Source organism: Dipteris shenzhenensis, chromosome 23 (genome assembly GCF_047967505.1).
Source record: "Dipteris shenzhenensis isolate YYH24624 ecotype China chromosome 23, Dip_SZ_1.0, whole genome shotgun sequence".
Lineage (NCBI taxonomy): Eukaryota > Viridiplantae > Streptophyta > Polypodiopsida > Gleicheniales > Dipteridaceae > Dipteris > Dipteris shenzhenensis.
The window spans coordinates 21,147,800-21,173,785 of NC_141618.1; the positions used below are offsets into that span (position 1 = coordinate 21,147,800).

General features: G+C 44.2%; 1 protein-coding gene and 1 pseudogene across 1 annotated transcript in view; one reads left to right on the plus strand and one right to left on the minus strand.

Moving 5' to 3' along the window:
• LOC147887107 (uncharacterized) overlaps positions 1–25,986 on the minus strand; it is a 203,402-nt gene that overhangs the window by 34,962 nt on the left and 142,454 nt on the right. The window contains exon 15 of the mRNA XM_087394519.1: positions 10,896–11,211. Coding sequence (XP_087250645.1) covers positions 10,896–11,211 — 316 coding nt within the window. The remainder of the gene's footprint in view (positions 1–10,895; positions 11,212–25,986) is intronic.
• On the plus strand, positions 16,049–16,801 carry LOC147887108 (uncharacterized; annotated as a pseudogene).

The following is a 25,986-nucleotide window of genomic DNA, read 5'->3' on the forward strand; positions in this document are numbered from 1 at the left end:
CAATCTCTGACGAAGTGCCCCGAGGATCTGCAAATCTTGCACTGGTCCTGCCGACCTGCAACCTCAAATCTCTGGCAGAAAAAGGACCCGTCAAGTCGCTGTAGCATGATGTGGTCATCTGAAATATTGGGGTCTTGGACAATGACCCTAACCCTGGGTACCCCGTCCATCCTGACCGCCTCAGCAGACGAAGAGGGCTCGCAAGGGAGAGGGGGGATCTCTGCCACCACACCAAACCTCTCGCCAATAACTGAAAGAAGCCGGTGATAAACTGAGGTAAGACTAGGGAATCTAATGAAAATAGAAACTCCTTGCTTGTCCTCTTCAACTGGGTCAAATCCCAACTGAAAAGGAAACAAAAAGATCATCCTGTAGCCTAGAAGTAGAAACCCGGCCTGTAGCAGGTCTCTCGTGACGTCCGGGGAATCTAGGCACACCTGAAAGAAACCTCGTCCCAACAAACGAACATCCTTGAGGTGGGGGGGCGAGGTCCTGAGGAAGCGCCGACAGCATCCAATCTCTAGCTTGTGACCTGGAGGGGTGTGAGCCATGACTGCGTGCGAAGAGAGTCGTGGAACACTCATGCTCCAAATCCTTTTGCAACTGCTGTAGCTCGTCTTTTGAAAAAGTGACAATTCTCGTGGCCGGTGTGAGCGGAGACGGATTGACTGAATGGGAACCCATTCGTCGATCGAGGTGTGTTGGCCGATTCAAACAGAAAAAATAAAAACTCCGTCCGCTTTCCTGAAACCTAGAAGACTCTTATAAGAGAATAGGGGTATTCCAGATGAAGGAGAGGGTGAAGAAGAAGGGAGAGAGAAGAAGAAACCAGGGGAGGAGGGGAGGATAGAGGAGAGGAGGAGTGGAGGAGAGGGGGAGAAGAGGAGTAGAGGAGAGGGGAAGGAGAGAGGAGGGGAGGAGAGGGGGGAGAAGCAAGGAAGAGCAAGGGGAAGAGGAGGGGAAAGGTTGCAGCAGGGGGGGGGGGGGGAGCAGCAGGCTGCAGCGGGGAGGTAGCAGCAGCAGGTGCGGGGGGGGAGCAGCAGGCTACAGCGTAGGGGGAGCAGCAGCAGGCGCGGGGGGGGGGGGGAGTAGGCTGCAGCGCAGGGGGGAGAGGCTGCAGCGTGGGGGAAGGGGGCAGAGCGGAGAGGTCAGGTAGGAGGGGGCAGCGAGGAGGGAAGGGATGGGGCAGCAAGGAGGGAGCAGGAGGAGCAGCAGGGAGCGGGGAGAGAGGCAGCAAGAGGAGCGGGGAGAGGAGCAGCAGCAGGGAGGAGGAGCAGCAGGAGGGAAGGGAGGGGGCAGCAAGGAGGGGAGCAGGAGGAGCAGCAGGGCGGGGAGAGGAGAGCAGCAGTCGAGCAGGGAGAGGAGGGGAGCAGGAGGAGCGGAGAGCAGCAACAGTTGGATCGATGTTTTCCTGCCACACTATGGCTTTCTAGAGTCTAGTGTCACACTATATAGTGTTGTACTTGTCTATTGTCTATTACATCAGTCAACATCAAGCTATCTAGATGTAAGTATTTTGGTTATCATTGCCTAGCACTTGTTCTTTCATTTTCTTTCCATTATGCTTTCCATATTTCCATTCCGTTCCTAGTTAGCTTGGCATTCTCCTACCACCATGTCTCTTCATATGGTATCAGAGCCATGTTCCTAGCCCTGCTCTCTCTTTCCCTTTCCCTTCCAAGAGGTTGAGGTGAGGGAGGCCAATGAAGCTACTCTACCTCCTCCTCCTTGGAAGGCTGCCCTCTTCTCTCCTTCCTTGAGCTCTCTTCTCCACGCCATGATCTGCCACCTCTCTTCTCCTTCCTTCAGTTATATCTTTCTATGACCTGCGGAATATGTGACGCTTCTATCCGGAGCTAGAAGTAGAATCATGGCTTTGCGTCTTCAGCAAAGTTGTAGAAGACATTGAGTACTACAAATTTCGTTTTTACATCATTGCAATTCGAGTTTTCTGTGAAAAGTTACAGCCCTTGCAAGAAGTGACGAAATTTGTTTCTGCACGCGAATTTTATTCTGGAGCTCAATGATTTGACAACCCAAGCATGATGCAGCTAGCTCAATGTGGAGCTGTCCATCCTCTTCATCGTTAACCTCTACTCCAGCCGCCATTGCTCCTTCTGCCCGACATTCTATTAGAGCTGCTTTGAGCTTGATGTGAGCTCCAAACACTTTCCGACTTCTCTGATTACCGCCCAATTGTCCTTGGTGCCCGAGCTCCACTTTTGATCGATACTACTCCGACACACTCCACTACAGTGATCTCTCTAATTAGTGCATTACATCAAGCTTGATATAGACCACTCTAATCAAGAAGTGACTTCTTCAACATTGCTTATTCAATCGGTACTTGAGGTACTTCGCATTGATTGACTTCCCGATTGGTCGTGGTACCTGAGGCTTCTACTTCGACATTGGTGACTCTCCTTCCGCCATTTTGAGCCATCATGTGAGTGCTCCATGTACCTACTCCATGGACTTCACCGACATATATTTTGGGGCATTCCTACCTAGCGCTTCATCGACACCGTCATCGACTCGCCGGGATGTGCACACGTGTAGTGGCTACTTGGAGGACATCTCTTATCATAAGAGATCTATTTTTTTATTACTACAACTTGATGTATTTTGGGGTCTTCTACCTTGGGTAGCCCCCCTAAAATGATATGTATTAAGTGTTTGGTTTTCATTGAGTCTAAAGGTCCTCTGCTTTGGATAGTCCTCCTAAAAAGATGTATTGGTTTTCCTATTTTTGTGTGTGGCTTCCTAACATGTCCTGTTATGAAGCCAAGGGGAGATGTACTGTGGGAGCCATAGGTATTGGCTTTGATAGGTCTCGTTATCAAGCCTGGCCGAGTTCCAAGATGTTGGTGTATTCCTAGACCTATGAGCTAGTCATGTAGCCATGCTATAACGTGAGCCTCTGAGCATGTTGAGTCTCAAGCCGTGAGAGTGCTTGGATCAACCTCTGAACACGCTCAGATTTTAGCCTCTGAGTTACATGGGGTGCGCAGTTTGATGACTATCATTGTCATGTTTTGTTCTTGGTTCCATTCCAGTAGTCTCTCACCTTGCCTTCATGGGGGGGTGTTGGAATATGAAGCCAAAGTGAGTGTAAAATGAGTCTTCTAGGTGTGTTTTATAGTCTAGTGAGTCCTAGACATGCCACGTGTCATATTGGGAGCTATCCCATATACACTATGGCTTTCTAGAGTCTAGTGTCACACTATATACGGTTGTACTTGTCTATTGTCTATTACATCAGTCAACATCAAGCTATCTACATGTGAGTATTTTGGTTATCATTGCCTAGCACTTGTTCTTTCATTTTCTTTCCATTTCACCTTTCCATTATGCCTTCCATATTTCCATTCCGTTCCTAGTTAGCTTGGCATTCTCCTACCGCCATGTCTCTTCAGATTCCATATTCCTCAATTGCAGCCCCCCTATGCGAAGAATTTCAAAAGAATAAGAAGCTCACGAGTGTGACAGAATTGCAGCATCATATTTATTCTTTGTAGCAGCAAGAGGTTTGTGAGCTTGAGCTTTGACTTGTAGCTATAGGAAGAAAGGTTCATGATATGGAGAGTAATGGAAAATAGGAAATCATTCAAGAAGCATTACACAAGTGTGATGCATCTCCAACAGCACCATACCTTGTCTCTACGGCCAAGGTCTAGTTCACAATGGGGGACGAGCATTTTCTGAGCGAAATCTTCCGAGCGTCTGAGCGAAGGAAAAAAAAAGCTTCCAACTATGCATAAATATGGCAAAAATCGATCAGAAGAAAACATAGTTTCACTTAGAAATATGCAAAGTATTATAGCAATGCCTATTTTATACAAAAAACTTTAGGTGAATCTGTAGGAATGGTGAGAGCATAATGGGATGGCTTTTGAAGAAACCCACATGTAGAGTAGACTTCTCTATGAAAATTCCCTTATGATCCTTCTTACAACTTTTACTTAATAGGGGGTGACATTGAAAACTCTCTCTCAACCTATCTTCATGAAAGAGTTTCTTCAAAGAAAACTCATTGAAGCAAGCCATCCAGGTAGTTTCGCCAGCGAAACCCCTTTGAAGCAAGTCTCCCAAGGTAGTTTCGCTGGCGAAACTACCTTGGACAGCACTTTTAAAAGTGACATAACTTTCATATCCAATGTCCAAATATAGTCATTCAGCCACTCAAATTGATCGGAACACCCCATTTGAGCACATCTATGAAGTTATATTTTGGAAAATCTTCCATATATAGTATTAAATATTACATGTATTTTATGAGAGTGATATATAAGCCCAAGTTGATACTTATTTATAGTAATTTAAACTTCTTTAGAAACATGTCCATAAATATGCTATAAAAACACTAAAAAGATATTTCCATATGATATAAATGTGCTAATAAGTAATTATATATGCATAGTATTATTACATTGAGAGTGATTATGAGGAATGTTTCTTAAAGGAATCAACACTTTTTTAAGGTAATAACAGGGGTACAAAGGGATGTCTCTAAATAAGAAAATTATGTTGTGTAAAAATGAATGAGTGACTAGTCTGTATATTTTTATGATAAAGGGATCTAGTTCTAGTAAAAATAAAAGTGTAAAAACCATGTTTCCTAAATAAAAACATTTTTAAAAATCTCTTGAAAAACACGCTCGGATAAACCTGCTCATAGGTTTTTGCTCGTAAAATTGACGCATCCTTCACAATGAAGTACAAACGATGAAGAAGGAAATGATTGTGAGGTTGATACAAAGGCAAGTAAAGCTGACATTCAAGAAAAGATCAAAGAGCATGAACTAGACTTGAAAATGTAATGAATAACAAAATGGGGGGGCTCCTTAAAGGATGGTACAAAGAGGCAGATTCTTTCGATGATACTTCAGCACACATCAAAGACACCATGCCTTATATTGAATGGATATCTGACGATTATGATGGTGATGAAGATGCTAGAACAACTAGAATCTAGCACCATAGAGGACATGCTACTTTTACACTCATCACAAGACTTATGCATCAAGCTTCTCTAAAATCTTCCAAGCTGAAAGGGACTCAGGTATGGATAGCCGCGTAACTCACATGAGCTCAATTGAAGCAGAAGGCAACGGAATTAGGCAAGGTCAAGGCTGCTAGGACAGAAGGAGAATGAGCGATATACCGTGAGGGCGCAGCCCTCATCAAGGAGTTTGAATCCAAACCAAAAGACTCTCAGTATTAAATTGATTTATGGCTGATCATGTTTTTTATTTTCAGACTATAATGTAGGTACTCTAAATAACATGGAGCTACTTTTTTGCACTCCTTGGGAGTTGCCATGTGCCCTCCCTAAGCAAATGTACTAGATGGTTTTTTGCTAACCCATGGACCTATTGGTCTCCTATGGACATTAATAGACTTTCTTTCTTTCTTTTTAATCTCTCCCCCTCCCTCTGTCCCCCTTCCCTCCCTTTTTGGAAAGAATAATAATAATTTACAAAGCCAACGTACCTTACATATCTAAAATTTTTTTCCATACAGTGCAGCATAAAGTACTTATGCCGTACATATCGTACCTAACATACGGTACCACCTTGAGTACTATCTTGTGTGGAAGTTCACAATCAAGATGATATTCACAGGAAAGATCTTCTGGAAGATTGTTGAAGGCGCATCCACAAAACCGCTCACAGATGCCAAGAAAATAGAATAATGGATTACAAAAGACCAAGAAGCGTTGTCTATTCTCACTGCAAATATCAGATTCTACCTCGTTACTCATTTTATGAGTGTGAAGACTACGTCAACACAAGCATGGAAGATATCAGAGGATAATGTTGAGGTGAATAATGTAGGATACTTGCAACTCAAAGGATAGGTTCATTCTTTGACAATGAGAGAGTGAGATTCACTCTCAAGTCATCTCACTAGGGTTAAGAACATCACCAAAAAATTGGCAATTGTCAGTGAGAAGATGGCAATTATCAATGAGGCAGAGCCAAAGAGGCCACCATAGTCAGCAGGCATGGCTAACAGTGAGCCCATAGTCTGGGCAGGTTGTGTGACTGTATGTAGCCCATCCAAGCATACATTGATGAGGCTATTGGGCTGGGTAGGACAGCACAAGACAGCAAGTGTCTAGGATGGGGCTAGTAATAGGACCTGATATTGGTCAGCAAAGACTGGAGAGGCCTGTAAGGGAGCTGTACAAGTTGGCCAACAAGATCTACATTTGGTCAGCAGTACAGAGGATGGAGCAGCAGACCGGCAACAGAATCAAGCCACACAGCAGGCATAGCTAGTAGTAGCAGACTGCACTGAGCCATCGGATACACCAACAGCAGATAAATAGCGCCTTGTGGGCTGTACAGAAGCGAATGGGCACAAACTGGATCAGCCTAGTCTGTGGATGGATCAGCCAGAACTGATGCACTTTAGACTAGTTTGTTGGATGCAGGTTGGCCAGATCTGAGGGCCTTGTGCCCTATACAAAGGCTCATATATGGGCACTCCAAGAAGTCATTATGTATGAGCATTGTACTATTCTTGGAGTACACAAAGAGGCAGACCCACCACAATGGAAGAGCCAGATTGTGGTGCACAAGAAGATCAGTAGGAGAATCAACTAGATCAGCCACTGAAGTTTGTAGGAGGCTACCGTGATGTCCGAAAGGTCTACAATAGTAGGACTAAGAAACAGGATCTGAGCTTGGCGCCCTATCTCAGCGGATGTTTGCTGAAGGTGATGGTACAAATTTGAAAAGACTTTTCCTAATGAGAAGTAATTTATGCTATTCATAACAAATTAGACAAAGGTGGGACAGTGATAATTCCCACTTTATCCCTGGACTCTACAATATGAATAAATAACCATAGAGGTGGTCTATAGTGCCACATCATCCCAAGTGGAGTAACATGGAAAAACAAGGAACAATCCCAAGTCCTCATGAACGCTATCAATCTCTCTGGAGTTCCCAATGCATCTCTCCCACTGACTCTGGATGGTGGAAATGAGATGAGTCAAAATGGAAGCGAGTATATCAGCAACAATGGATGCGTGTCTATCAATGACCTGGGCAGATCTCGAACACCATATCCGCCACAATGTAATGTTGGAAACCACCTCCCAAGCCGAGCCGGCCTGTGAGGAAGACAGTGCGTCCTAATCCACGATGGGGAGTAAGAACAAATCCTGAGGCTCCACATTGATGGAGGGTATGGAGCTGAAACCTATATAGACATGGTGGATCCTTCACAATCCCAACACATCCAGATAGCACGATGGAGTGGAAATTGATGGGTGAGTCGCTTCTCCATGATTATCGGGATGACTATGGACGTTGTGATACCTCATATCCTGTTGGTAGATACAACATATGATGCATGGTAGATCTTGAAGAGTCTATTTGAAACGAAAAATACAAGGCATAATCAAAAATTAATTGTTCACCATGATGGTGGGGGAAGAAGATTTAATTCATGACTTCCCAATAAAAGTGAAGATTCTCAAGGATTAACTCGCATCAGGTGGTCGTAAGGTAGATAGCAATCTGTTGGCCATGCTTTCGGTCAGCAAGCTTCCAAAAGACTTACTAATGATTTGGTGACGATTCTGACAACTGAAGAGCAAGCAAGGCCATTCACATTTGAGGAATTGGGCCCACTGTTGCTTCAAGAAGAGACCCATATGAAGTTGTACGATGGAAGTGAAGGTGGTGACAAGAAGTCTCTCATGGCATAAAGCAAGAATAGCAAAGGGACGCCACATAAAAGGATGCCAAGAATTTAAATGACGACGGATACTCTTCAAGGCATTTATTCTCAATATACTTCAATGGAGATTTTGATAGATTACTTGGGATGGTTGTTTGTACCAGAATTCTCAGTTGCATGAAAATGGAGGTCAAAAGCCTTTCGTATAGCCAGAGGGGGATTTCTCATTGCAGAGTCTTTCAACACTTGCTCTACAAGATTACTCTTGAGAGTAGTACCAAAACTTCAGCAAGTTCGAGTTGCTAATCAGTGGAGGTGATCGCCAAGCTTCTCCAAGCAAAACTAGTTGCATGATGCTAGAAAGACCAGGTCATGATCGAGAGTCAAAGCCCTACACGTGAAGGCGGGGGACCTGAAAGATCAAAGGACGATCATGCCTGTGGAGAACTAGTAGGTGACAATTATGTTCCAAAGATAGCTGGAGGGATTCCTATTAGTGGGGATCAATGTGGAGCAGCCACAAGGATCTCACTATAAAGGAAATCAAATACCAAAACATGGATGGTGCCGGTTTGATGTCGAGTTGAAACAAACCCAAGAACCATGTTAATTTGCAGGATCTGGTTTGTTCCTATCTTCTGAGGGGGATAACTGGATGGATTTGTTGGTGCCTTGGGATTTTAAGATTCCATAGTGCTCGTGACTTGGGCCAGTAATTGTACTTGTGTTCCAGACTGGATTTGTTTGCTTGTGAACGATGCGAAGGAGTACCTAGAGAAACTAGAGTTACCGGTTTGTGGACAGATGATGAACACATCCTCAACATGTTCCCAAAAACGTCTGCAATGGATCTGATGGTGGTTCTTCGAACAGAGTAGGCGGACCATAGTGTCATTGAGAGGGTGTGTGGATAAATATGGCCAATGCCCCACCTATGAGCCCCCAAATGAGGAGTGTAACAGGGCTTGATACCTGTAACAATATGGGTATTCATTGTACTTATAGGCACGTAAAGAGGGAGTGGGAGGGACTGCCACGTGGGTAGCAATAGACCATCCTTCTTTGTTTGATTTTGAGGCAGCTAATGAGGCCACCCTGGTCAGCAAATATGGCTGACAGTGAGCCCATAGTCTACGCAAGTTGTAGGGCTGTATATAGCCTAGCCAAGTGTCCATCGATTGACGCTATTGGGCTGGGGTAGGACAGCTCAGCATGAGCCTGAGCTGGGTCCAGTAATAGGCCCTCATATTAGTTGGTAGAAACTAGAGAAGGCTACAAGGGGGCAGACAGGTCCGGAGCAGACAAGGTTTACATTTGGTCTGCAGTACAGAGATTGGGGCAGCAGAACTGCAGCAAAATCACGTCACATGGCAGGCACAGCCAGCAGCCAACTGCAATAAGCAGTCAGGTACAGCAAAAAACAACGGATAAATAGAGGTTTGGTGGGCTATACGGAAGCAAATGGACACAGACTGGATTGGCCCACTCTATAAATAGTTCGGCTTGATGCAGTTGGTTGATTTAGGTCGGTCTGCTGGATGCGGCCAGATATGAGGGCCTTGTGCCCTATATAAAGGCCCATATGTGGGCACTCTGAGCAGTCATTCTACAGGAGCATTGTACCATTGAGTGGCTCACAAAGAGGAAAAGCTATCCACAGTAGAAGAGCCAGATTGTGGTGCAAAGGCAGATTACCAAGAGACTCCACTAAAGCAACCCCGTTGAAGTCTGTATGAGGTCTAGGAGAGGTCTACAATAGTAGGAACAGCAAACAGAGTCTAAGCCTAGTACCCTACCTCACAACGTGATAGTATAGGTTTGACAAGATTTCATACTTAGATTTATTCTCTATATATACAATTGTATGGCTGTACATCTGTGTGTACTGTCTAAGTGCACATGGAGTGAGTTGGCATTTGAAGTTTTCGTTGTCAGATCTCAAGACGATTTCGTTGTTTAAGAGTTGGATGTAGCAGGTGACTGTCTCTCTAACAGGGGTGACTGCAAAAGTAACGAGTTCAAAAGATTTTGCAGGAAGAATGACATCGAGCAACAATTCACCACTGCCTACACTCCCTCATAAACTGGAGGCATAGAGGAAGAGCAGACAAGTAGTTCAGACAGCCATGTCTATGGCCAAAGACATGCGTATGCCGAACATTTTTTGTGTAGAAGCAATGTTTTTTAGCTGCATATGTGCTTAATAGGTGTCCCACCAAAGCGTTGAAGAACAGACATCCTATGAAGCTTGGTAAAAAAAGAGGCCAAGAGACATACATTTAAGAGTTTTTGGTTGTATGTGTTATGCTCATGTTCCAAAAATAACAAAGGCAAAAGTTGGACAACAAAGCAGTCAAATGCATTTTCATTGAGAACTGTGAGCAAAGTAGAGGGTACAACTTGTACCACCTCGGATCCCACAACCTCATCATTGTCATCTGGAAACTCAATATGCTGTCTCAAAAATACAGCCAGACTTTGGGATAGATGAAGAGGAAAGTGGTTTGCTCTATGACTATATCACATGACAGTTTCAGGAAGTGTAATTAGAGTGATGTCTAGAATGCATTTCCATTTCAGATAAGGTAGTAGCAGTGGATACTTCTTGGAATTGGACGGTATTCACTCGATCCTAAATAAAATGGTTGTGATGCAAGAGGTAAAGCAATTGGGAGGCATAGGTCTTCTTTGATAGCCATGAATTGCAATTTGTATGTGAGCAATCGTGCCAATGCTATTGTTGGGGCTTATAGCTTTTGCGCTCCATAAGATTCACAAGCATAGCAATGTTGTTTGATCCAGATCCTATCTGTAGCCGAGTCATAGGACTACAATGCAATACTAGTGTACCATCTTGATCCGACTCTCCTTGTGGATCCCTATTACCTTTGGCTCGTTAGAGAATAGAGACGAACGTGCAGAAATTGAAGCTATTTCAAACATGATATTCTCCATTATATTCTTCTATGACAGCTTGGAAGAATCTTTTTTGAAAAGAAAAAAGATAATTCAAATCTCCTCAATAAAAAACTGATTTTGTGAAATCTATAGCACAAAAACAATGGATTGTGCTCTTTGTAGACGTTCGAAATTTTAAGGCAGAGAAGCATAGTCACCTTCAGAAAAATAGTCCCAGTATTGTGTAGTTATTTATCTTTTCAAGTACACAATTATCAGCATAGGTACATTCACAAGCATACCTATAATTTGTGTAGAGATAGCTCGGGAAGGATGTTTCGGCTTTAATGGAGCAGATATATGGCAGACACCAGTATCTCCATCAAGGACAATAATATTTGCATCTTTTGTTGTGACAAAAAGTAATGGTGATTGGATTGTGGTCAGCTCATCTTCTTTCTTTTTTGAGGAAGGGGTTGCCGGAGAGGTAAGCAACGACAAAGAAGATCGTAATTTTGGAACTGGAGCAAAGTTGAGAGAAATGATCCTTGAAGTTACTGTAGGAAAGATTCTTCCATGGTAAAGAAGCACATTGGTTTTAAGGTCTACGAGTGATACCTGCCACCAAAAAGCGCGTATTTTAAAAAACACCATATTTGTAGAAATTAGACTTTAATGCTAGAAAACTTTTGTCAACTAAGTAGTAAGAAGTACACAGACAAATTTTTTTTGTCAAAGAACATGGACAAATTTTTTAGTCAAAGAGCCTTTCATTAAGAAGAATGTACACACACACTTTTTTTTTGGTGAAATCCATAATTGTTTATATTACACGCACACTTGTTTTTTTTTTTTGGTGGAAATTTTGAAGCTTTATATTACAAACACTTCCTTTTTTTTGTGAAAAGAGTTATTTTTATATTACAGAGTCACAATCCCAAAGCAGGATGTGTTCAAGTACATCAAGAGAAGATTTCAACATATGACAAATATACATCATGATCAAAAGTCCCTGTTTGCAAGCAATCAAACACACTTTTTTTTAGTGAAAACTTTTGATTGATTATATTACAAGAGTAGCGACCTCAAAATGAGGCAGTGGGAATTACATCAGCTGAAAATCTCAGCGTACGCTAGATATCCATCATGATCTATGCAGCGCATCTGCAAGCAATCAAACAAAGATTGCTGCAGAGAACACTTAAAAAGCCAAACAAGGAAAATATAGGATCACTAAAGACTTTACAGTTATTGTTTGTCCATAAAGTCCAGAGTGCCCGTTAGTGAGCCCAAACAAAGAAAAGATGAAACTCTGGTCTGGGTGGATGAAAACCAAAGAGCCTGAAAGACTTCCCAAAAGGAACATTCAAGAATCTCGCTCTCAGGCCCTACTGAAGAAGATCAATGAACTCACGAGAACATTGACAAAACCATAATAAATGAGACACAGTCTCCTGAGAACTCAAACATCTTTGGCAATAAGCAGGAGCAATGTGCCTCCGAGCTAACATCTGTCCAGATGGAAAAATGCCCAGAAGCACTCGCCAGAAGAAAACCTGTTGCCGAAGAGGAGTTTTGTAGGCCCAAAGCTGCTGTAATCTCTTTCTCCACCACTTGGTTGGGCGATGCATTCGCCAAATAGAATTGCCTTTCTCTGAAACCCAAGGTTGAGGCAAAAGGATTTTATACAATGCAGGCACCGTAATCTGAGATAGCATCAAAGGGCGAGAATGGCTTAGGGTGGCCACAAGTTAGATTCACTGTCAATTGTCACTACACTGCTCTGTGCGACCTATAGATGTGCAAGATACTAGGAACCCAGTCACTCCAACCAAGCCTTTGAATCTCTACATCAAGCTCTAATATCCAATGATTGGCTCCTCATACATTGGATGGGCTCCGGAGTCTCTCGCCTAAAGCAAGCTATGCCATCCTACTCTTCACTAAGGGGGGTGCTAAGGACGCTGTGATGAAGCTTCATAATGGTCGAGCTTGCATTCTTTTTGGAGATCTCTCTGATGAGTGGACTCTTCGTTGCTCGGTCTGTCAAGGATGTCCCCTTAGTGCTTTATTGTATGCCGCAGCATGGTTGCTCAAGCCTATGCTGATGATTCCTTCTTTACCTTGAAGAACATGCAAAATGATCTTTCTTCTTTGATGCAGGCTCTCTCTGTTTAGGGTTTGGCAGTTGGTCTTCATGTAAAATTTCAAAAGTCCAAGCTGGTCCCATTGCATTCTAAAGACTGACATAGTCTTTTGTGGCTCGGGGAAATCATTCCACCCACTCAGATTGTTCGTCATCTTGGTTACCCTTTGGGGTGGGGTTTCACTCGTCGTCAACAAACCGATTGGGTGATTGGGAAAAAGCTAGAATATTGAAAATTAGCAACCTAGGCATTGCATGTTCGGCTTCGGATAGTGCAGTCCATCCTTTTAGCATATATTCAATTTTATTTGCCTTTGATCCTGTTCACCAAGGCAGATCTTGCTTCTTTCATGTCTGCCATTATGGAAACCTTATGGTGTTCCAAACATGGCATAAAAAGTATCATACTACTTTCAGTGCATCAACTTTGTTCTCCTAAGATGCATGGTGGTTTGAACATCACCAATATCTAGGTACACATCCTTGCTTATAGGGGGAAAATGTTGCTGCAATTTCTGCAAGGTGATTAGCCTTGGGCTCTTATGATTAGATCTCTAGTCACACATATCAATATTTCTACCTTTAGTTACTGGCAAATCAATTACTGGGATTTCTTATTTGGTTGCATTGATGGCACTTTACCTGGCTGCCCTTTGGTCTCCAGTTTGCTTCTTGATTGGAAGCACCTCCTTTCTCATCTGGAATGGCTTGGTCGACAATCTTCGCTGGGTAATTCCTTGCAAGCTGAAAGCATTCACTAGTCAATAGTTTTTCAGTCTCCATTGGCTTTACAGGAACCTCGCCATTCCTACTTTGTTTCTTTTAAGGGCATCGCTTCTGTTGCTGATGTTATTCATGATGATGGCTCTGTACTACCTTTTTCTCTGGCAACTACACGGTATGGCTTGGGCTCTCATTATCGTGCTTTGTGGCGACAAGTGTCTTGTATACTTTCGCCTTTTGTTCCGATTCCTCCTTTGGAACTTTAGGACAGATCGGAGAATTGGACTTTGACTTCACCAGGGTCATCTTCTCGCCTTTGAGGCTATCTTAGATTACGGTGCCTGTATTGTATAAAATCCTTTTGCCTCAACCTTGGGTTTCAGAGAAAGGCAATTCTATTTGGCGAATGCATTGCCCAGCCAAGTGGTGGGAGAAAGAGATTACAGTAGCTTTGGGCCTACAAAACTCCTCTTCGGCAACAGGTTTTCTTCTAGTGAGTGCTTCTGGGCATTTCTCCATCTAGACAGATGTTGGCTCGTAGACATATTGCTCCTGCTCGTTGCCACAGATGCTTGAGTTCTCAGGAGACTGCACCTCATTTATTATGGTTTTGTCCATGTTCTCGTGAGTTCATTGATCTTCTTCGGCAGTGCCTACGAGCGAAATTCCTGACTGTTCCTTTTGGGAAGTCTTTCTAGCTCTTTGGTTTTCATCCACCCAGACCGGAGTTTCATCTTTTCTTTGTTTCAGTTCGCTATTGGGCACACTCTGGACTTTATGATATTTTTCCTGTTTGGTTTTCTTAAGCGTTCTCTGCAGCAATCCTTCTTTGATTGCTTGCAGGTGCAGTGCATAGATCATGATGTATATCTAGCATACACTGAGATTTTCAGTAAATGTAATTTTGGCTGCCTTGTTTTTTTTCTTTTTTCAAAAACAGACTTCTATTAAGTATTAAAGCAAAACCGTTAGAGCAAGCTCCATACGGGATACATCATGCAATGCACGAAAAGCTCAAGAGCCAAAAAGAAAGGATTGAGGCTCATAGTGCCATCTCAATCTGGTAGAAACCTTCGAGAAAAAGGGAGAACCCCTCCAAACTCGAAGAAATATAGTCCGTCTAGAAGAGGCTGCCTTGTTTTTGACGTCACTACTCTTGTAATATAATCAATCAAAAGTTTTCACTAAAAAAAAAGTATGCATACGTGTGTGTGCTTCATTGCTGGAAATGTCTTTTTCAGATATTAAATTGCATGATGCTCTCAAGCATTTGGGTAAACATAAATCCCCTGGACAAGATGGTTTGACAGTTGAATTTTTTGTTGCCTTCTAGGCTGAATTGAAGGGTCCAATCTTGCAGCTCATTAATGTAGCCTGGCAACATCAACATCTTCCTTCTGCCTGGAAGCATGGTCTAGTCAAGCTTGTGCCCAAAAATCCCCTCTGTGAGACTATGGCTGATTGGGGACCCACCACTTTGATGCCTGCTATAGATGAACTTATTGCCAAAATGCTGGTTCACTAGATAAATGATATTCTTCATGATGATCTTCATCCCAGGCAATATGGCTTTGTTCCAAGAAGGCATATACATGATAATATCTCCAATACTCTCACTGCAATGGAATATGATAAATATTCAGATCAAGATGTTTTGGTCATGCAGGTGGATGTGGCAAAGACATTTGATACAATACAGTAGGATTATGTCTCTCAAACCATGTCTAGACTTGGTTTTGGGCCAAAGCTAGTTAATGTCATTTATTGGCTTTACTCTAATTCCACTGCTCAATGCCTTATAGGGAATCATTTGTCTAAGTCTTGGACTCTAGGACGGTCAGTCCAACAAGGATGCCCTCTCACTGCTTTGCTCTATGCTATTGCTTCTCATCCTTTGCTTCTTTATATGGATCATCTAGTTGATACTGGACAGCTTATGGGGTTACAGATTCTTGGCTCACAGCCTTTTATTGCACAGGCTTATGCAGATAATTCTTTCTTCATGCCAAATTGTTGTCTTGTGGAGCTTTGATTATTGATGGATACCCTTTCTGATTTTGGTTTGGTAGCTGGTCTAAATATTAATTTTCAGAAATCAAAACTCTTGCCTCTCAAGCTTTGTGACTAGCAAGCTCTTCTTTGGCCAGGTCAGATTGTTCCTCTTGAGCACATAGTAAGGCATTTGGGTTATCCAATTGGCTGGAAAATCAGCAATAAGCAGCAAATGTCTTGGGTATTCAACAAAATTCATGACAAATTAGAATATTGGAAGATCTCCACCACTTGGATTTTGCATGTTCGGCTTCGAATTGTCCAGTCCATTGTTTTGGCTTATGTCCAGTTTTACTTGCCTTTACTGCATTGGTCATCTCAAAATCTCTCTTCCTTTATGTCTCAGGCCATGGAGATTTTTTGGAAAACTAAGCTCCATAAAAAAGCTTTGAGGTTGCTCAAAATGGACCTGCTTTGCGTTTGAATATTCTAAACATCAAATTTCATTTGTTGGCAAGAAAGGTCACTATGCTCGGGACTTTTTTTCAGCAAAAGCAGCCATGGTCTATTATGTTGGCAGTTATGTGTGGCCAAATGCGCACAAATGCTTATGGGCATGGGCTCACTCATCCATGGGAAGTAGTACTTGGCAAGTTTCAGGGCAAAATACCTGGCTGTCCATTTTCTACTGCCTTGATTCAGGATCGGAAGTAGGTGCTCTCTCACATCAAATGGTCTCCCCATCCTTCTTCTATAGCTTCATCTCTTCGATTGGAAAGCCTTCATTGGAGTGCTGTTTTTTACTTTCCTCTTGTTGTACAACAACCAATCAGGGCTTACAATCTCATGAAGTTGGGCATTCGGTTCATTGATGATGTAGTGGATATTCAAGGGCATATTCTCTCTTTTTCGGCAGCTTGTCAACAATACAATCTTGGGATGCATCATAGACCCATATGGAAAGTTATTGCAGATCTCTTACTCCCTTTTGTTCCGATTCCACCATTGGCAGTAAGAGACAGGCTTCAAGATTGGCATCTTCAGTCTTCAAGTCCAGGCTCATCCTCTCAACCTTTGCATTTACTGACTTCCATACAGGCTTATAGATTGATTTTACCTCCTCCATGGATTGCTCATCATGCCAATTCTCTTTGGCATATGAATAAGTCTTTATCTTGGTGGAAAGAAAACTTGAAATTAATATGGAAGTTGAAAATTCCATTAAAGCACAGACTCTTTTTTTGGAGATGCATTGTTGGTAATTTTCCAATGGGAGTGAAATTGGCTCAAAGAAGGATTGCCTCTCCTCTTTGTCTAAGATGTCATCATGCTCCTGAGAGTATTTAGCACTTATTGTGGTTTTGTCCGTATTCCAGGGACGTTCTGGACAGGATCACCTAATTTTTATCTCTTAGATTTTCGACACACAGGTTCTAGAGGTTTTTCTGGATTTTTGACAGATTACCAACTCCTTTGTCCCAGTACTCTCTTTTCTTCCATTGAATCAAATACTAGGCGTTGTGAACCCTCTAGTTTCAGCAAAATTATGCATTTTTGGCTTCATCTTTTCAGTACCCCTATGAGTTCTTCTGGGCCTCATTGCAGCAGTCCTTATATGATGCCTTGCAACAGGAGGATTTGGATGTCTCTTGCATTGAGATTTTCTTTTTATTGTTTCTGATGGATAGGGCATTGGCTCTTTTCTTGAGCCCTGCCCTCTTGCAAAATGATTATTTCATAATATAATCATAGTTTCACACAAAAAAAAAGTGTGTGTGTGTAGGAGAGAGGAGCAGCTATGGCGATTCTGGCTTCCTACACGCCCGAATGAGGTTCTTGCCAGGCCCGTTTTGCATTCCATACCTCTCCATACAGCTAGCATACACCTTGGTGGCCTGCTCGCGCCCTCGCGTTCTTTTTTCCCTGCCTCAGCTGCCCGTTTTTAGTCCGTACAGTACGGTTTTCAGCTGTACAGTTCCGTACTATAGTACGGACCTATCTCGGGCTTTGTGCAACGAGTCCTATCGCCTTTCCCTTCTCTCAGCCGCCCTTTATCTGCTGTTTTTGTCTTACTTCAATGTTACTATGTGTTGTGTGTGGGTTTCGAGGGTGTTTTTTGGGGTTTTTGTCGCTCTATCCTTCTACTCTTGGGTTTTGGACTTTTCTGCTGCTCGACTCTTTTCCTAACAGCCTCAATCTATAATCTTTCTCTATCCCTTCACCTGTTAGTCATTTTTCCTCTTCGTTTGTTTTATAGACCTCTTGCAGGATTTTCTTTGTCATCTTTACTTATACTGGAGTTCATGGCTACCACAAAGATTTACACACATAAGAAGAAAAAGTAGGATATGACCATGGGCATGTCCTCTGGAGGCCCAATTGGTTTATGATGTGATGCACGAGGGATTTGAAGATGCTTGTAAGAATTGGAAAGACTCTGTCCCCACAGTTGGGATCATGGTTGAAGTTGATAATATTGTGGATCCTGTGCCAAGCATGCAGTTATTATCTTTTTTCCTGGCAAGATGCCAATCATGGAGGGGAGCAGGAGGAGACCCGGGCACAACAGAGGGCTTTCTTAGATAAAGCATGTTCGGCTAAAGCATTTTTCAAAAGTCTTCATTATAAGAGACACTCAAAAAATATTTGCAGGGCACTGCCTTCTGATGGTGTTTGGACCTCCTCTCAAGCACAGCTTGTGTCCATCATTTTTCTTCTCAATTCGGGAATGCAGATCCGCCTTCACAGGAAGTTATTTTGGCAAGGACACATTTATTACAGCATGTCACTCCTATTCTCTCTCCACCAGCACAAGCTTTGGAATTGGAATCTCCTTTCACTGAAATGGAGTTAAGTGATGCTGTTAAATCATGTGGTAGATCAAAATCTCTTGGCTAGGATGGTCTCACAGTTGAATTTTCCCTTGCATATTGGAATCTTTTCAAGTCTCCTCTGCTAGAGGGGGGGTGACGTAGAGGGTAGGGAGGGAGGTGGGCTGCGCTGAGGGAGGAGTGGGAGGGGGTGTTGCACTGAGGGAGGGGGGGTGGGTGAGAGGACGTAGAAGGTGGCGGGAGGGGGTGTGTAGAGGGCTGCGCAAAGGGTGGCAGGTAGGGAGGTGTAGAGGATAGGGGGACGTAGAAGGTGGTGGGAGAGGGTAGGGTGACGTAGAAGGTGGTGGGAGAGGGGGAGGTAGATGGGTACGTAGAGGGGGCTGCGTAGAGGGTAGGGGAGGCGGTGAGGGGGGGGTAGAGCTGTGTAGAAGCTGCGGGGAGGGAGGAGAGGGAGGTGCAGGCTGCTGCGTAGAGGCTGTAGGGAGGGAGGAGAGGGAGGTGCGTGGAAGGAGGGGGAGGCTGTTGTAATGAGGGAGGAGGGGGGGGGTTGCGTTGAGGAGGGGAAGCTGTGTGGAGAGGGAGAGAATTGGTGCGTAGAGAGGCTATGAGGGCGCAGGGAGAGGAGCGGGAGAGGAGTAGACGATGGAGAGGACCTGAAGATAGAGAGGATGCACATAGAAGCTTAAGGAGGGAGAGTTGGTTGACCAGGTGGGCTGGTGAGGATAGTTCGTAGAGGCTGAAGCAAGAGTTGGAATCCAGAGATTTTGCCGGGATGGAGAGGCTGGTTGAAGAGAGGGCCTAGAAGGAAGTAGAGGCCCAAGGATGAGATGATGGAAGGCCCAAGGATGGCTGGAGCTAGAGCAAGAGATGTGGTAGAGGAGATGGCGCTAGCAGGAGTGGATAGAGGTGACAGAAGAAAGGGTGATATATATAGGGGGGAGAGTTGTCAAAAAGCAAAAGAAAAGTTGACAAAAAAGCAAGAAAGCTAAAATTAGCAAATAGCGCTTTTGAGTGCAATGTGTAAGGGGGTGGAGAGAACCGATGCAGGGAAGAGAGCCAAAAAGCAAAACCACCAATTTTAATCGAATCCACCAAAAATAGCATGTTTGCCAAATTTAGCATATTCTCCAAATTTAGCGAAGTGCTAAAAATTAGTTGGAAGTGCATCGCAAGGATAATGAAAGATGGAAAGAGAAGGTTTTGGTAAGAGAGAGAGATAAGTGTGACAAAGGGTGGAGAGAGAAAGTATTGGTAGGAGAGCGGTGGGAGAGTGATTTAGAGTGGAGAGAGAAGGTGTTTGTAAGAGAGAGGTAGAGGTGGTCAGAGGGTGGAAAGGAAATGAGTTTGTAAGAAAGAAAGAAAGAAAGAAATTTTATTAAAGGTCCACGGAAGGCCATACATGGCCTATGGGACACAAAATCATCCGAAAGGAAAATACATCATCAACGATGCGCCAACTAGGTGGCCTCATCGTAATACCGCTAAGATGCCAAAAATGGCTACAAAAATCCTAGATACAAAATGAAATGAAATAGAGTACCAAAAATGCCTAGATACAAAATGTAAAATATGAAATATGAGGAACATCGTCTTCCCTAAGGGGTCTGTGATCCAAAGAAATGATGGAAGTCATGGCCATCGACCATGCCTCCTGCCATGAGTGTGAAGATCTGGGCAAGTGTCAAATGGGCTGCTGGCGGTGCCAAGTCTCCATGGAGCAATCTCCTCCGAAAATCTGCCATCATCCTCCGTCGTCTAGAAATAAAGCGATGGGTACGGCCTCTGTGTAAGATCATCCTGCGGTGCTGCCGGATCATGTCATATGTACATCCTCGGGGTGGAACCATCGGTGCTCTCTAGCAAGATGGGCTATCTCTGTGCTCATAGTCCTGCGCCTCGTCCTGCTCCTCATGAATAACCAAGTCTCTGGCAGGGATGCGACGGTGCTCTCTGAGGAATCTCTCTCTATATCTGGTGATCTCCCTGATGAACAACGCTAAGCAATACTGATCCTCATACTCCATAATCCGAGAGAGAGGTCCAAATCCGTGCCCAAATAAACAGTGAAATCTGCCACGGATCTCATAATATAAAGGGCATCTGCAAACAAAGTGCTCCTCAGTCTCCACCTCCCCCATAGTGCAACAAGGGCATATCCTAGTCTCTCGCCTGGGTCTATGTCCGGTAGCTGTACGACGCATCCTGCCGGCCTCAACGTCTAATCTGTGGGAAGATACCCTGAGCTGGCCCAAGGCAATCCTGAGTGAGTGCGACATATGAACGCCGATATATCCTGGGGATATGATGAAGCCATCCTCTGAAATCCTGAGAAAATGGTCACGATATGTGGCCATCTTCGTAGGAAGCTCCGTGGGATGAACCCAAGTGCGAAACGTGTGTAGCTGCAACAAATCTGCCCTGATAACCTGGCTGAGCTCATGTCGAGTGAGAGGGAGGCGAGGGGCATCTATGCTGTATCGAAATGGTGGCAGCCTATCCATATCCAAGCCCAGCGAGGTAGAGATGGGCAGAGGGTGGAAAGAGATGGGGCAGAGGGTGGAAAGAGAGAGGTAGAGATGGGCAGAGGGTGGAAAGAGAAGGTGTTTGTAAGAGAGAGATAGAGGGTTGGACATAAGGTGAAAATAAAAGGAGTTTGTAAGAGAGAGGTAGGGGGTGGACATAGGGTGGAGAGAGAAGGTGTTTGTAAGAGAGAGGTAGGGGGTTGGACATAGGGTGGAAAAAGAAGGTGTTTGTAAGAGAGAGGTGGCGGGTGGATAGAGGGTGGAAAGGGAAGGGTTTTGTAAGAGAGAAGTGGGGATTGGACATAGGGTGGAAAGATATGGGTTTTGTAAGAGAGAGTTAGGAGGTGGACAGAGGGTGTAAAGGGAAGGGTTTTGTAAGAAAGAGGTGGGGGTTGGATATAGGGTGGAAAGAGAAGGGTTTTGTAAGAGAGAGATAGGGGGTGGACAGAGGGTGGAAAGGGAAGTGTTTTGTAAGAGAGAGATAGAGGTGGACAGAGGGTGAAAAGAGAAAGGGTTTGTAAGAGAGAGATGGGGGGTTGGACATAGGGTGGAAAGAGAAGGTGTCCGTAAGAGAGAGGTGGGGGTTGGACATAGAGTGGAAAGAGAAGGATTTTGTAAGAGAGATGGGGGGTTGGACATAGGGTGGAAAGAGAAGGTGTCCCTAGGTGGGGGTTGGACATAGGGTGAAAAGATAAGAATTTTGTAAGAGAGAGGTAGGGATTAAACAGAGGGTGAAAAGAGAAGGATTTTGAAAGAGAGAGGTAGGGATGGGCATAGGATGGAAAGGGAAGGAGTCTGTAAGAGAGAGGTAGGGGTTGGACATAGGGTGGAAAGAGAAGGTGTCTGTAAGAGAGAGGTGGGGGTCGGACAGAGAGTGGAACGAGAAGGATTTTGTAAGAGAGAGGTAGGGGTTGGACAGAGGGTGAAAAGAGAAGGGTTTTGTAAGAGAGAGGTAAGGGGTGAATAGAGGGTGGAAAGGGAAGGGTTTTGTAAGAGAGAGATACAGGTGGACAAAGGGTGAAAAGAGAAGGGGTTTGTAAGAGAGAGGTGGGGGGTTGGACATAGGGTGGAAAGGAAAGGAGTTTGCAAGAGAGAGGTAGGGATTGGACATAGGGTGCAAAGAGAAGGGTTTTATAAGAGAGAGATAGAGGTGGATAGAGGGTGGAAAGAGAAGGGTTTTGTAAAGAGAGAGCTAGAGGTGGACAGAGGGTGAAAAGAGAAGGGGTTTGTAAGAGAGAGGTGGGATGTTGGACATAGGGTGAAAAGGGAAGGAGTTTGCAAGAGAGAGGTAGGGATTGGACATAGGGTGGAAAGAGAGGGATTTTGTAAGAGAGAGATAGAGGTGAAGAGACATGGAAGCTAGCTAGGAACGGAATGGAAATATGGAAAGCATAATGAAAGGCAGAATGGAAAAGAAAGAAAGTACAAGTGCAAGGCAATAACCAAAATACTCACAAAATATTGATAGCTTGATGTTGACTGTTGTAATAGACAATAGACAAGTACAACACTATATAGTGTGACACTAGACTCTAGAAAGTCACAATGTCTATGGGATATCTCCCAATATGACACGTGGCACGTCTAGGACTCACTAGACTATAAAACACCACCTAGACCACCTAGAACACACAGTTTTGACTCACTTTGGCTTCATATTCCAACACCCGCCCATGAAGGCAAGGTGAGAGACTACTGGAAGGGAACCAATAACAGAATATGACAATGCCAGTCATCAAAACTGTGCATGCCGAACTAGACATAGCTCCCACACAATCTCAGAGGCAAGTGAGCATGGCTTAGAGACTAGTGAGCATAACATAGAAAGCTTATCTAGCATGTCTCAGAGGCTCATCATGCATGGATGCATGATCAACTCAGAGGTCTAGGAGACCAATGCACCAACATCCTAGAAAGAAAGCTAGGCGTGAGAAACAAATAGACCTATCAATGCCAATACATGGCTCCCACAATACATCCCCCCTTGGCTTCATAACAAGGCATGTTAGGAAGCCACACACCAAAATAGAAAAATCAATACATCTTTTTAGGAGGACTATCCAAGGCAGAGGACCTTTAGACTCAATGACAACCAAACACTCAGCTACATATCATTTTAGGGGAACTACCCAGGGCAGAGGACCCCAAAATACATCAAGCTATAGGAATAATAAAAATAGATCTCTTAGGAGTAAGAGATGTCCTCCAAGTAGCCACTGCATATGTGTGCACATCCCTGCGAGTTGATGACGATGTCAATGAAGCACTAGGCATGGATGTCCCAAAATATGTCGGTAAAGTCCATGGGATAGCTACATGGAGTGGTCATGGCATGACTCTCAAAATAGAAGATGGAGAGTCACCAAAAAGTCGATGTAGAGGCTGGAGGTGCCACAAGGACTAGTAGAGTCACTTAATATGCAAGCCTAGCACCACGGGCAATTAGAGAAGTAATCGGAGAAGCCGGGAAGTAATCGTACCTCACATCAAGATCATTTTTCTTTATCTTCTTGCTGCAAATTAGTGTAGAGTCTACACACCGTTATAGAAGGCCGATGAGGTGTGCAATGTGGCAGCTTGAATGGCGAGACAATAGAGCTTCATGAGCAACAAGAGAAGCATGAGCAGCAAGAGCAGCAGCGTGGGCAGCTAGAACCAGCATGTGCAGCTAGATGGTGGGCAGAGAGGATAGTTACGTGGCCAGCAAGAGAAGCTGCATGGGCAGCTATAGCTTAGCTTGGTGGGTACCAATCGGAGCAGCAAAAGATACAGGTGGAGATGAAGATAGTGACAGTAGGCTGGAAACTATCATCCCGTGAACTCAAGAACAAAATTCGCCCGCAGGAATAATTTTTGTCACTTTTTGCAGGAGCTATATCTGTTCATAGAAAACTCGGATTGCAATGATGTTAGAACGAAAATTGTAGGACTCAAGGTCCTCTAAAACTTTCCTGAAGACACAAAGTTGTGATTTTGCTTCGAGATCCACATAAAAGCATCACATCGTCCGCAGGTCACAGAGAGAGCAACAGAAACAACACCACATCTTTGTAGCTAAAGGAAGGAGAGGAGCTCACCAAGGAAAGGGAAGAGAGGTGGCAGAAGCTCAAGTTGGAGAAGACAACGTTGGAGGAGAATCCCAATGTTGATGAAGCCTTCAATGGAGAGGAGTAGGGAAGGGGAGCTCCTCCAAGAGAAGAGAGGGCAGCTTCTCTTTCCGGCCACCCTCTACCTCATGGAGAAGCAAGGAGGAAGGGAAGGCCTAGGAAGGAAGGCTCTGATACCATATGAAGAGACATGGAAGCTAGCGGAATGGAAATATGGAAAGCATAATGAAAGGCAGAATGGAAAGGAAAGAAAGTACAAGTGCAAGGCAATAACCAAAATACTCACAATGTATTGATAGCTTGACGTTGACTGTTGTAATAGACAATAGACAAGTAAAACACTATATAGTGTGACACTAGACTCTAGAAAGTCACAATGTCGATGGGATATCTCCCAATATGACACATGGAACGTCTAGGACTTACTAGACTATAAAACACCACCTAGACCACTTAGAACACACATTTTTGACTCACTTTGGCCATATTCCAACAAGAGGTGGATAGAGGGTGAAAAGAGAAGGGGTTTGTAAGAGAGAGGTGGGGGGTTGGAAACAAAGTAGAAAGAGAAGGTGTTTGTAATAGAGAGGTGGGGGTGGACAAAGGGTGAAAAGGAAAGGGTTTTGTAAGAGAGAGGTAGAGGTGGACAGAGGGTGGTAAGAGGGAGGTGGGGAGTTAGACATAGGGTGGAAAGAGAAGGTGTTTGTAAGAGAGAGGTAGGGGGACATAGGGTGAAAAGAGGAAGTGCTTGTAAGAGAGAGGTGGGGAGTGGGGGGTGAAAAGGGAAGGAGTTTGTAAGAGAGAGGTAGGGGGTGGACATAGGGTGGAAAGGAAAGGTTTTTGTAAGAGAGAGATGAAGGTGGACATAGGGTGGAAAGAGAAGGTGGTTGTAAGAGAGAGCTCCCATTCAGAGGAAAAAGGTGACTCAAAAAGGAAAGCCCCTCTAGAAAGAGAAGTTGCTGCCTGTGTGGAAGGTGAGTACTCTGGTATAGAGAGAAAGTGACACCAAGGTGGAAAGGGCAGTTGCTAATTAGAGAGAGAAGGTGACACAGGGTGGGGTGAAAGGTGAGTCTACACTCAGGAGAGAGGTTCGACACAGCAGTGGAAGGAGGAGGCCTCACTTAGAGAGAGAAAGTGACACGGGATGAAAAGGGGAGGCCGCACTTAGAGAGAGAAAGTGGCACAAGATGAAAAAGGAGAGGTTTCACTTAGAGAGAGAAAGTGGCACCAGATGAAAAGGGGAGATTTTACTTAGAGAGAGAAAGTGACACGGGGTGAAAAGGGGAGGCCTCACTTAGAGAGAGAAAGTGACGACGTGAAAAGGGGAGGCCTCACGTAGAGAGAGAAAGTGGCAGAGTGAAAAGGGAAGGACCCATGTAGAGAGATAAAGTGAAAAGAGGAGAAACTATGTAGAGAAAGAAAGTGGCACCGGGTGCAAAGAGGAGGACCCACGTAGACAGAGAAAGTGGCTCTGGGTGCAAAGAAAAGGATCCATGTAGAGAGAGAAAGTGGCACCGGGTGCTAAGAAGACCCATGTAGAGAGTGGCACTAGGGAGGAAAGAGGAGGACCCATGTAGAGAGAGAAAGTGGCACTGAGGAGGAAAGAGAACTCATGTAGAGAGAGAAAGTGGCACCGGGTGCAGAGAAAAGGATCCATGCAGAGAGAGAAAGTGGCACCGAGTGCAAAGAGAGGGACCCATGTAGAGAGAAAAAGTCACACCGGGTGGAAAGAGGAGGACCCATGTACAGAGAGAAAGTTGTATTGGGGTGGAAAATAGAAGGATTTTGTTAGGGAGAGAAAGTGGTATCGGGGTGAAAGAGAAGGATTTTATGAGAGAGAGAAAGTGGCACCGGGTAGAAAGAGAAGAAACCATGTAGAGAGAGAAAGTGGTAATCAAAAAGAGAAGATGTCACCAGGGAAGGAGAAGGCAAGAGTGTAGATACAACGACTAGGAGGTTGTTTCCTCATTGAACATGGTACCTCTTGATGCGTGACCCATTCATTGATGCAGGCAGGAGTCTGCCTTCCAAAGTGGCCAAGTAGACTCCTCCACTTGGGATAAGCTTGGCAA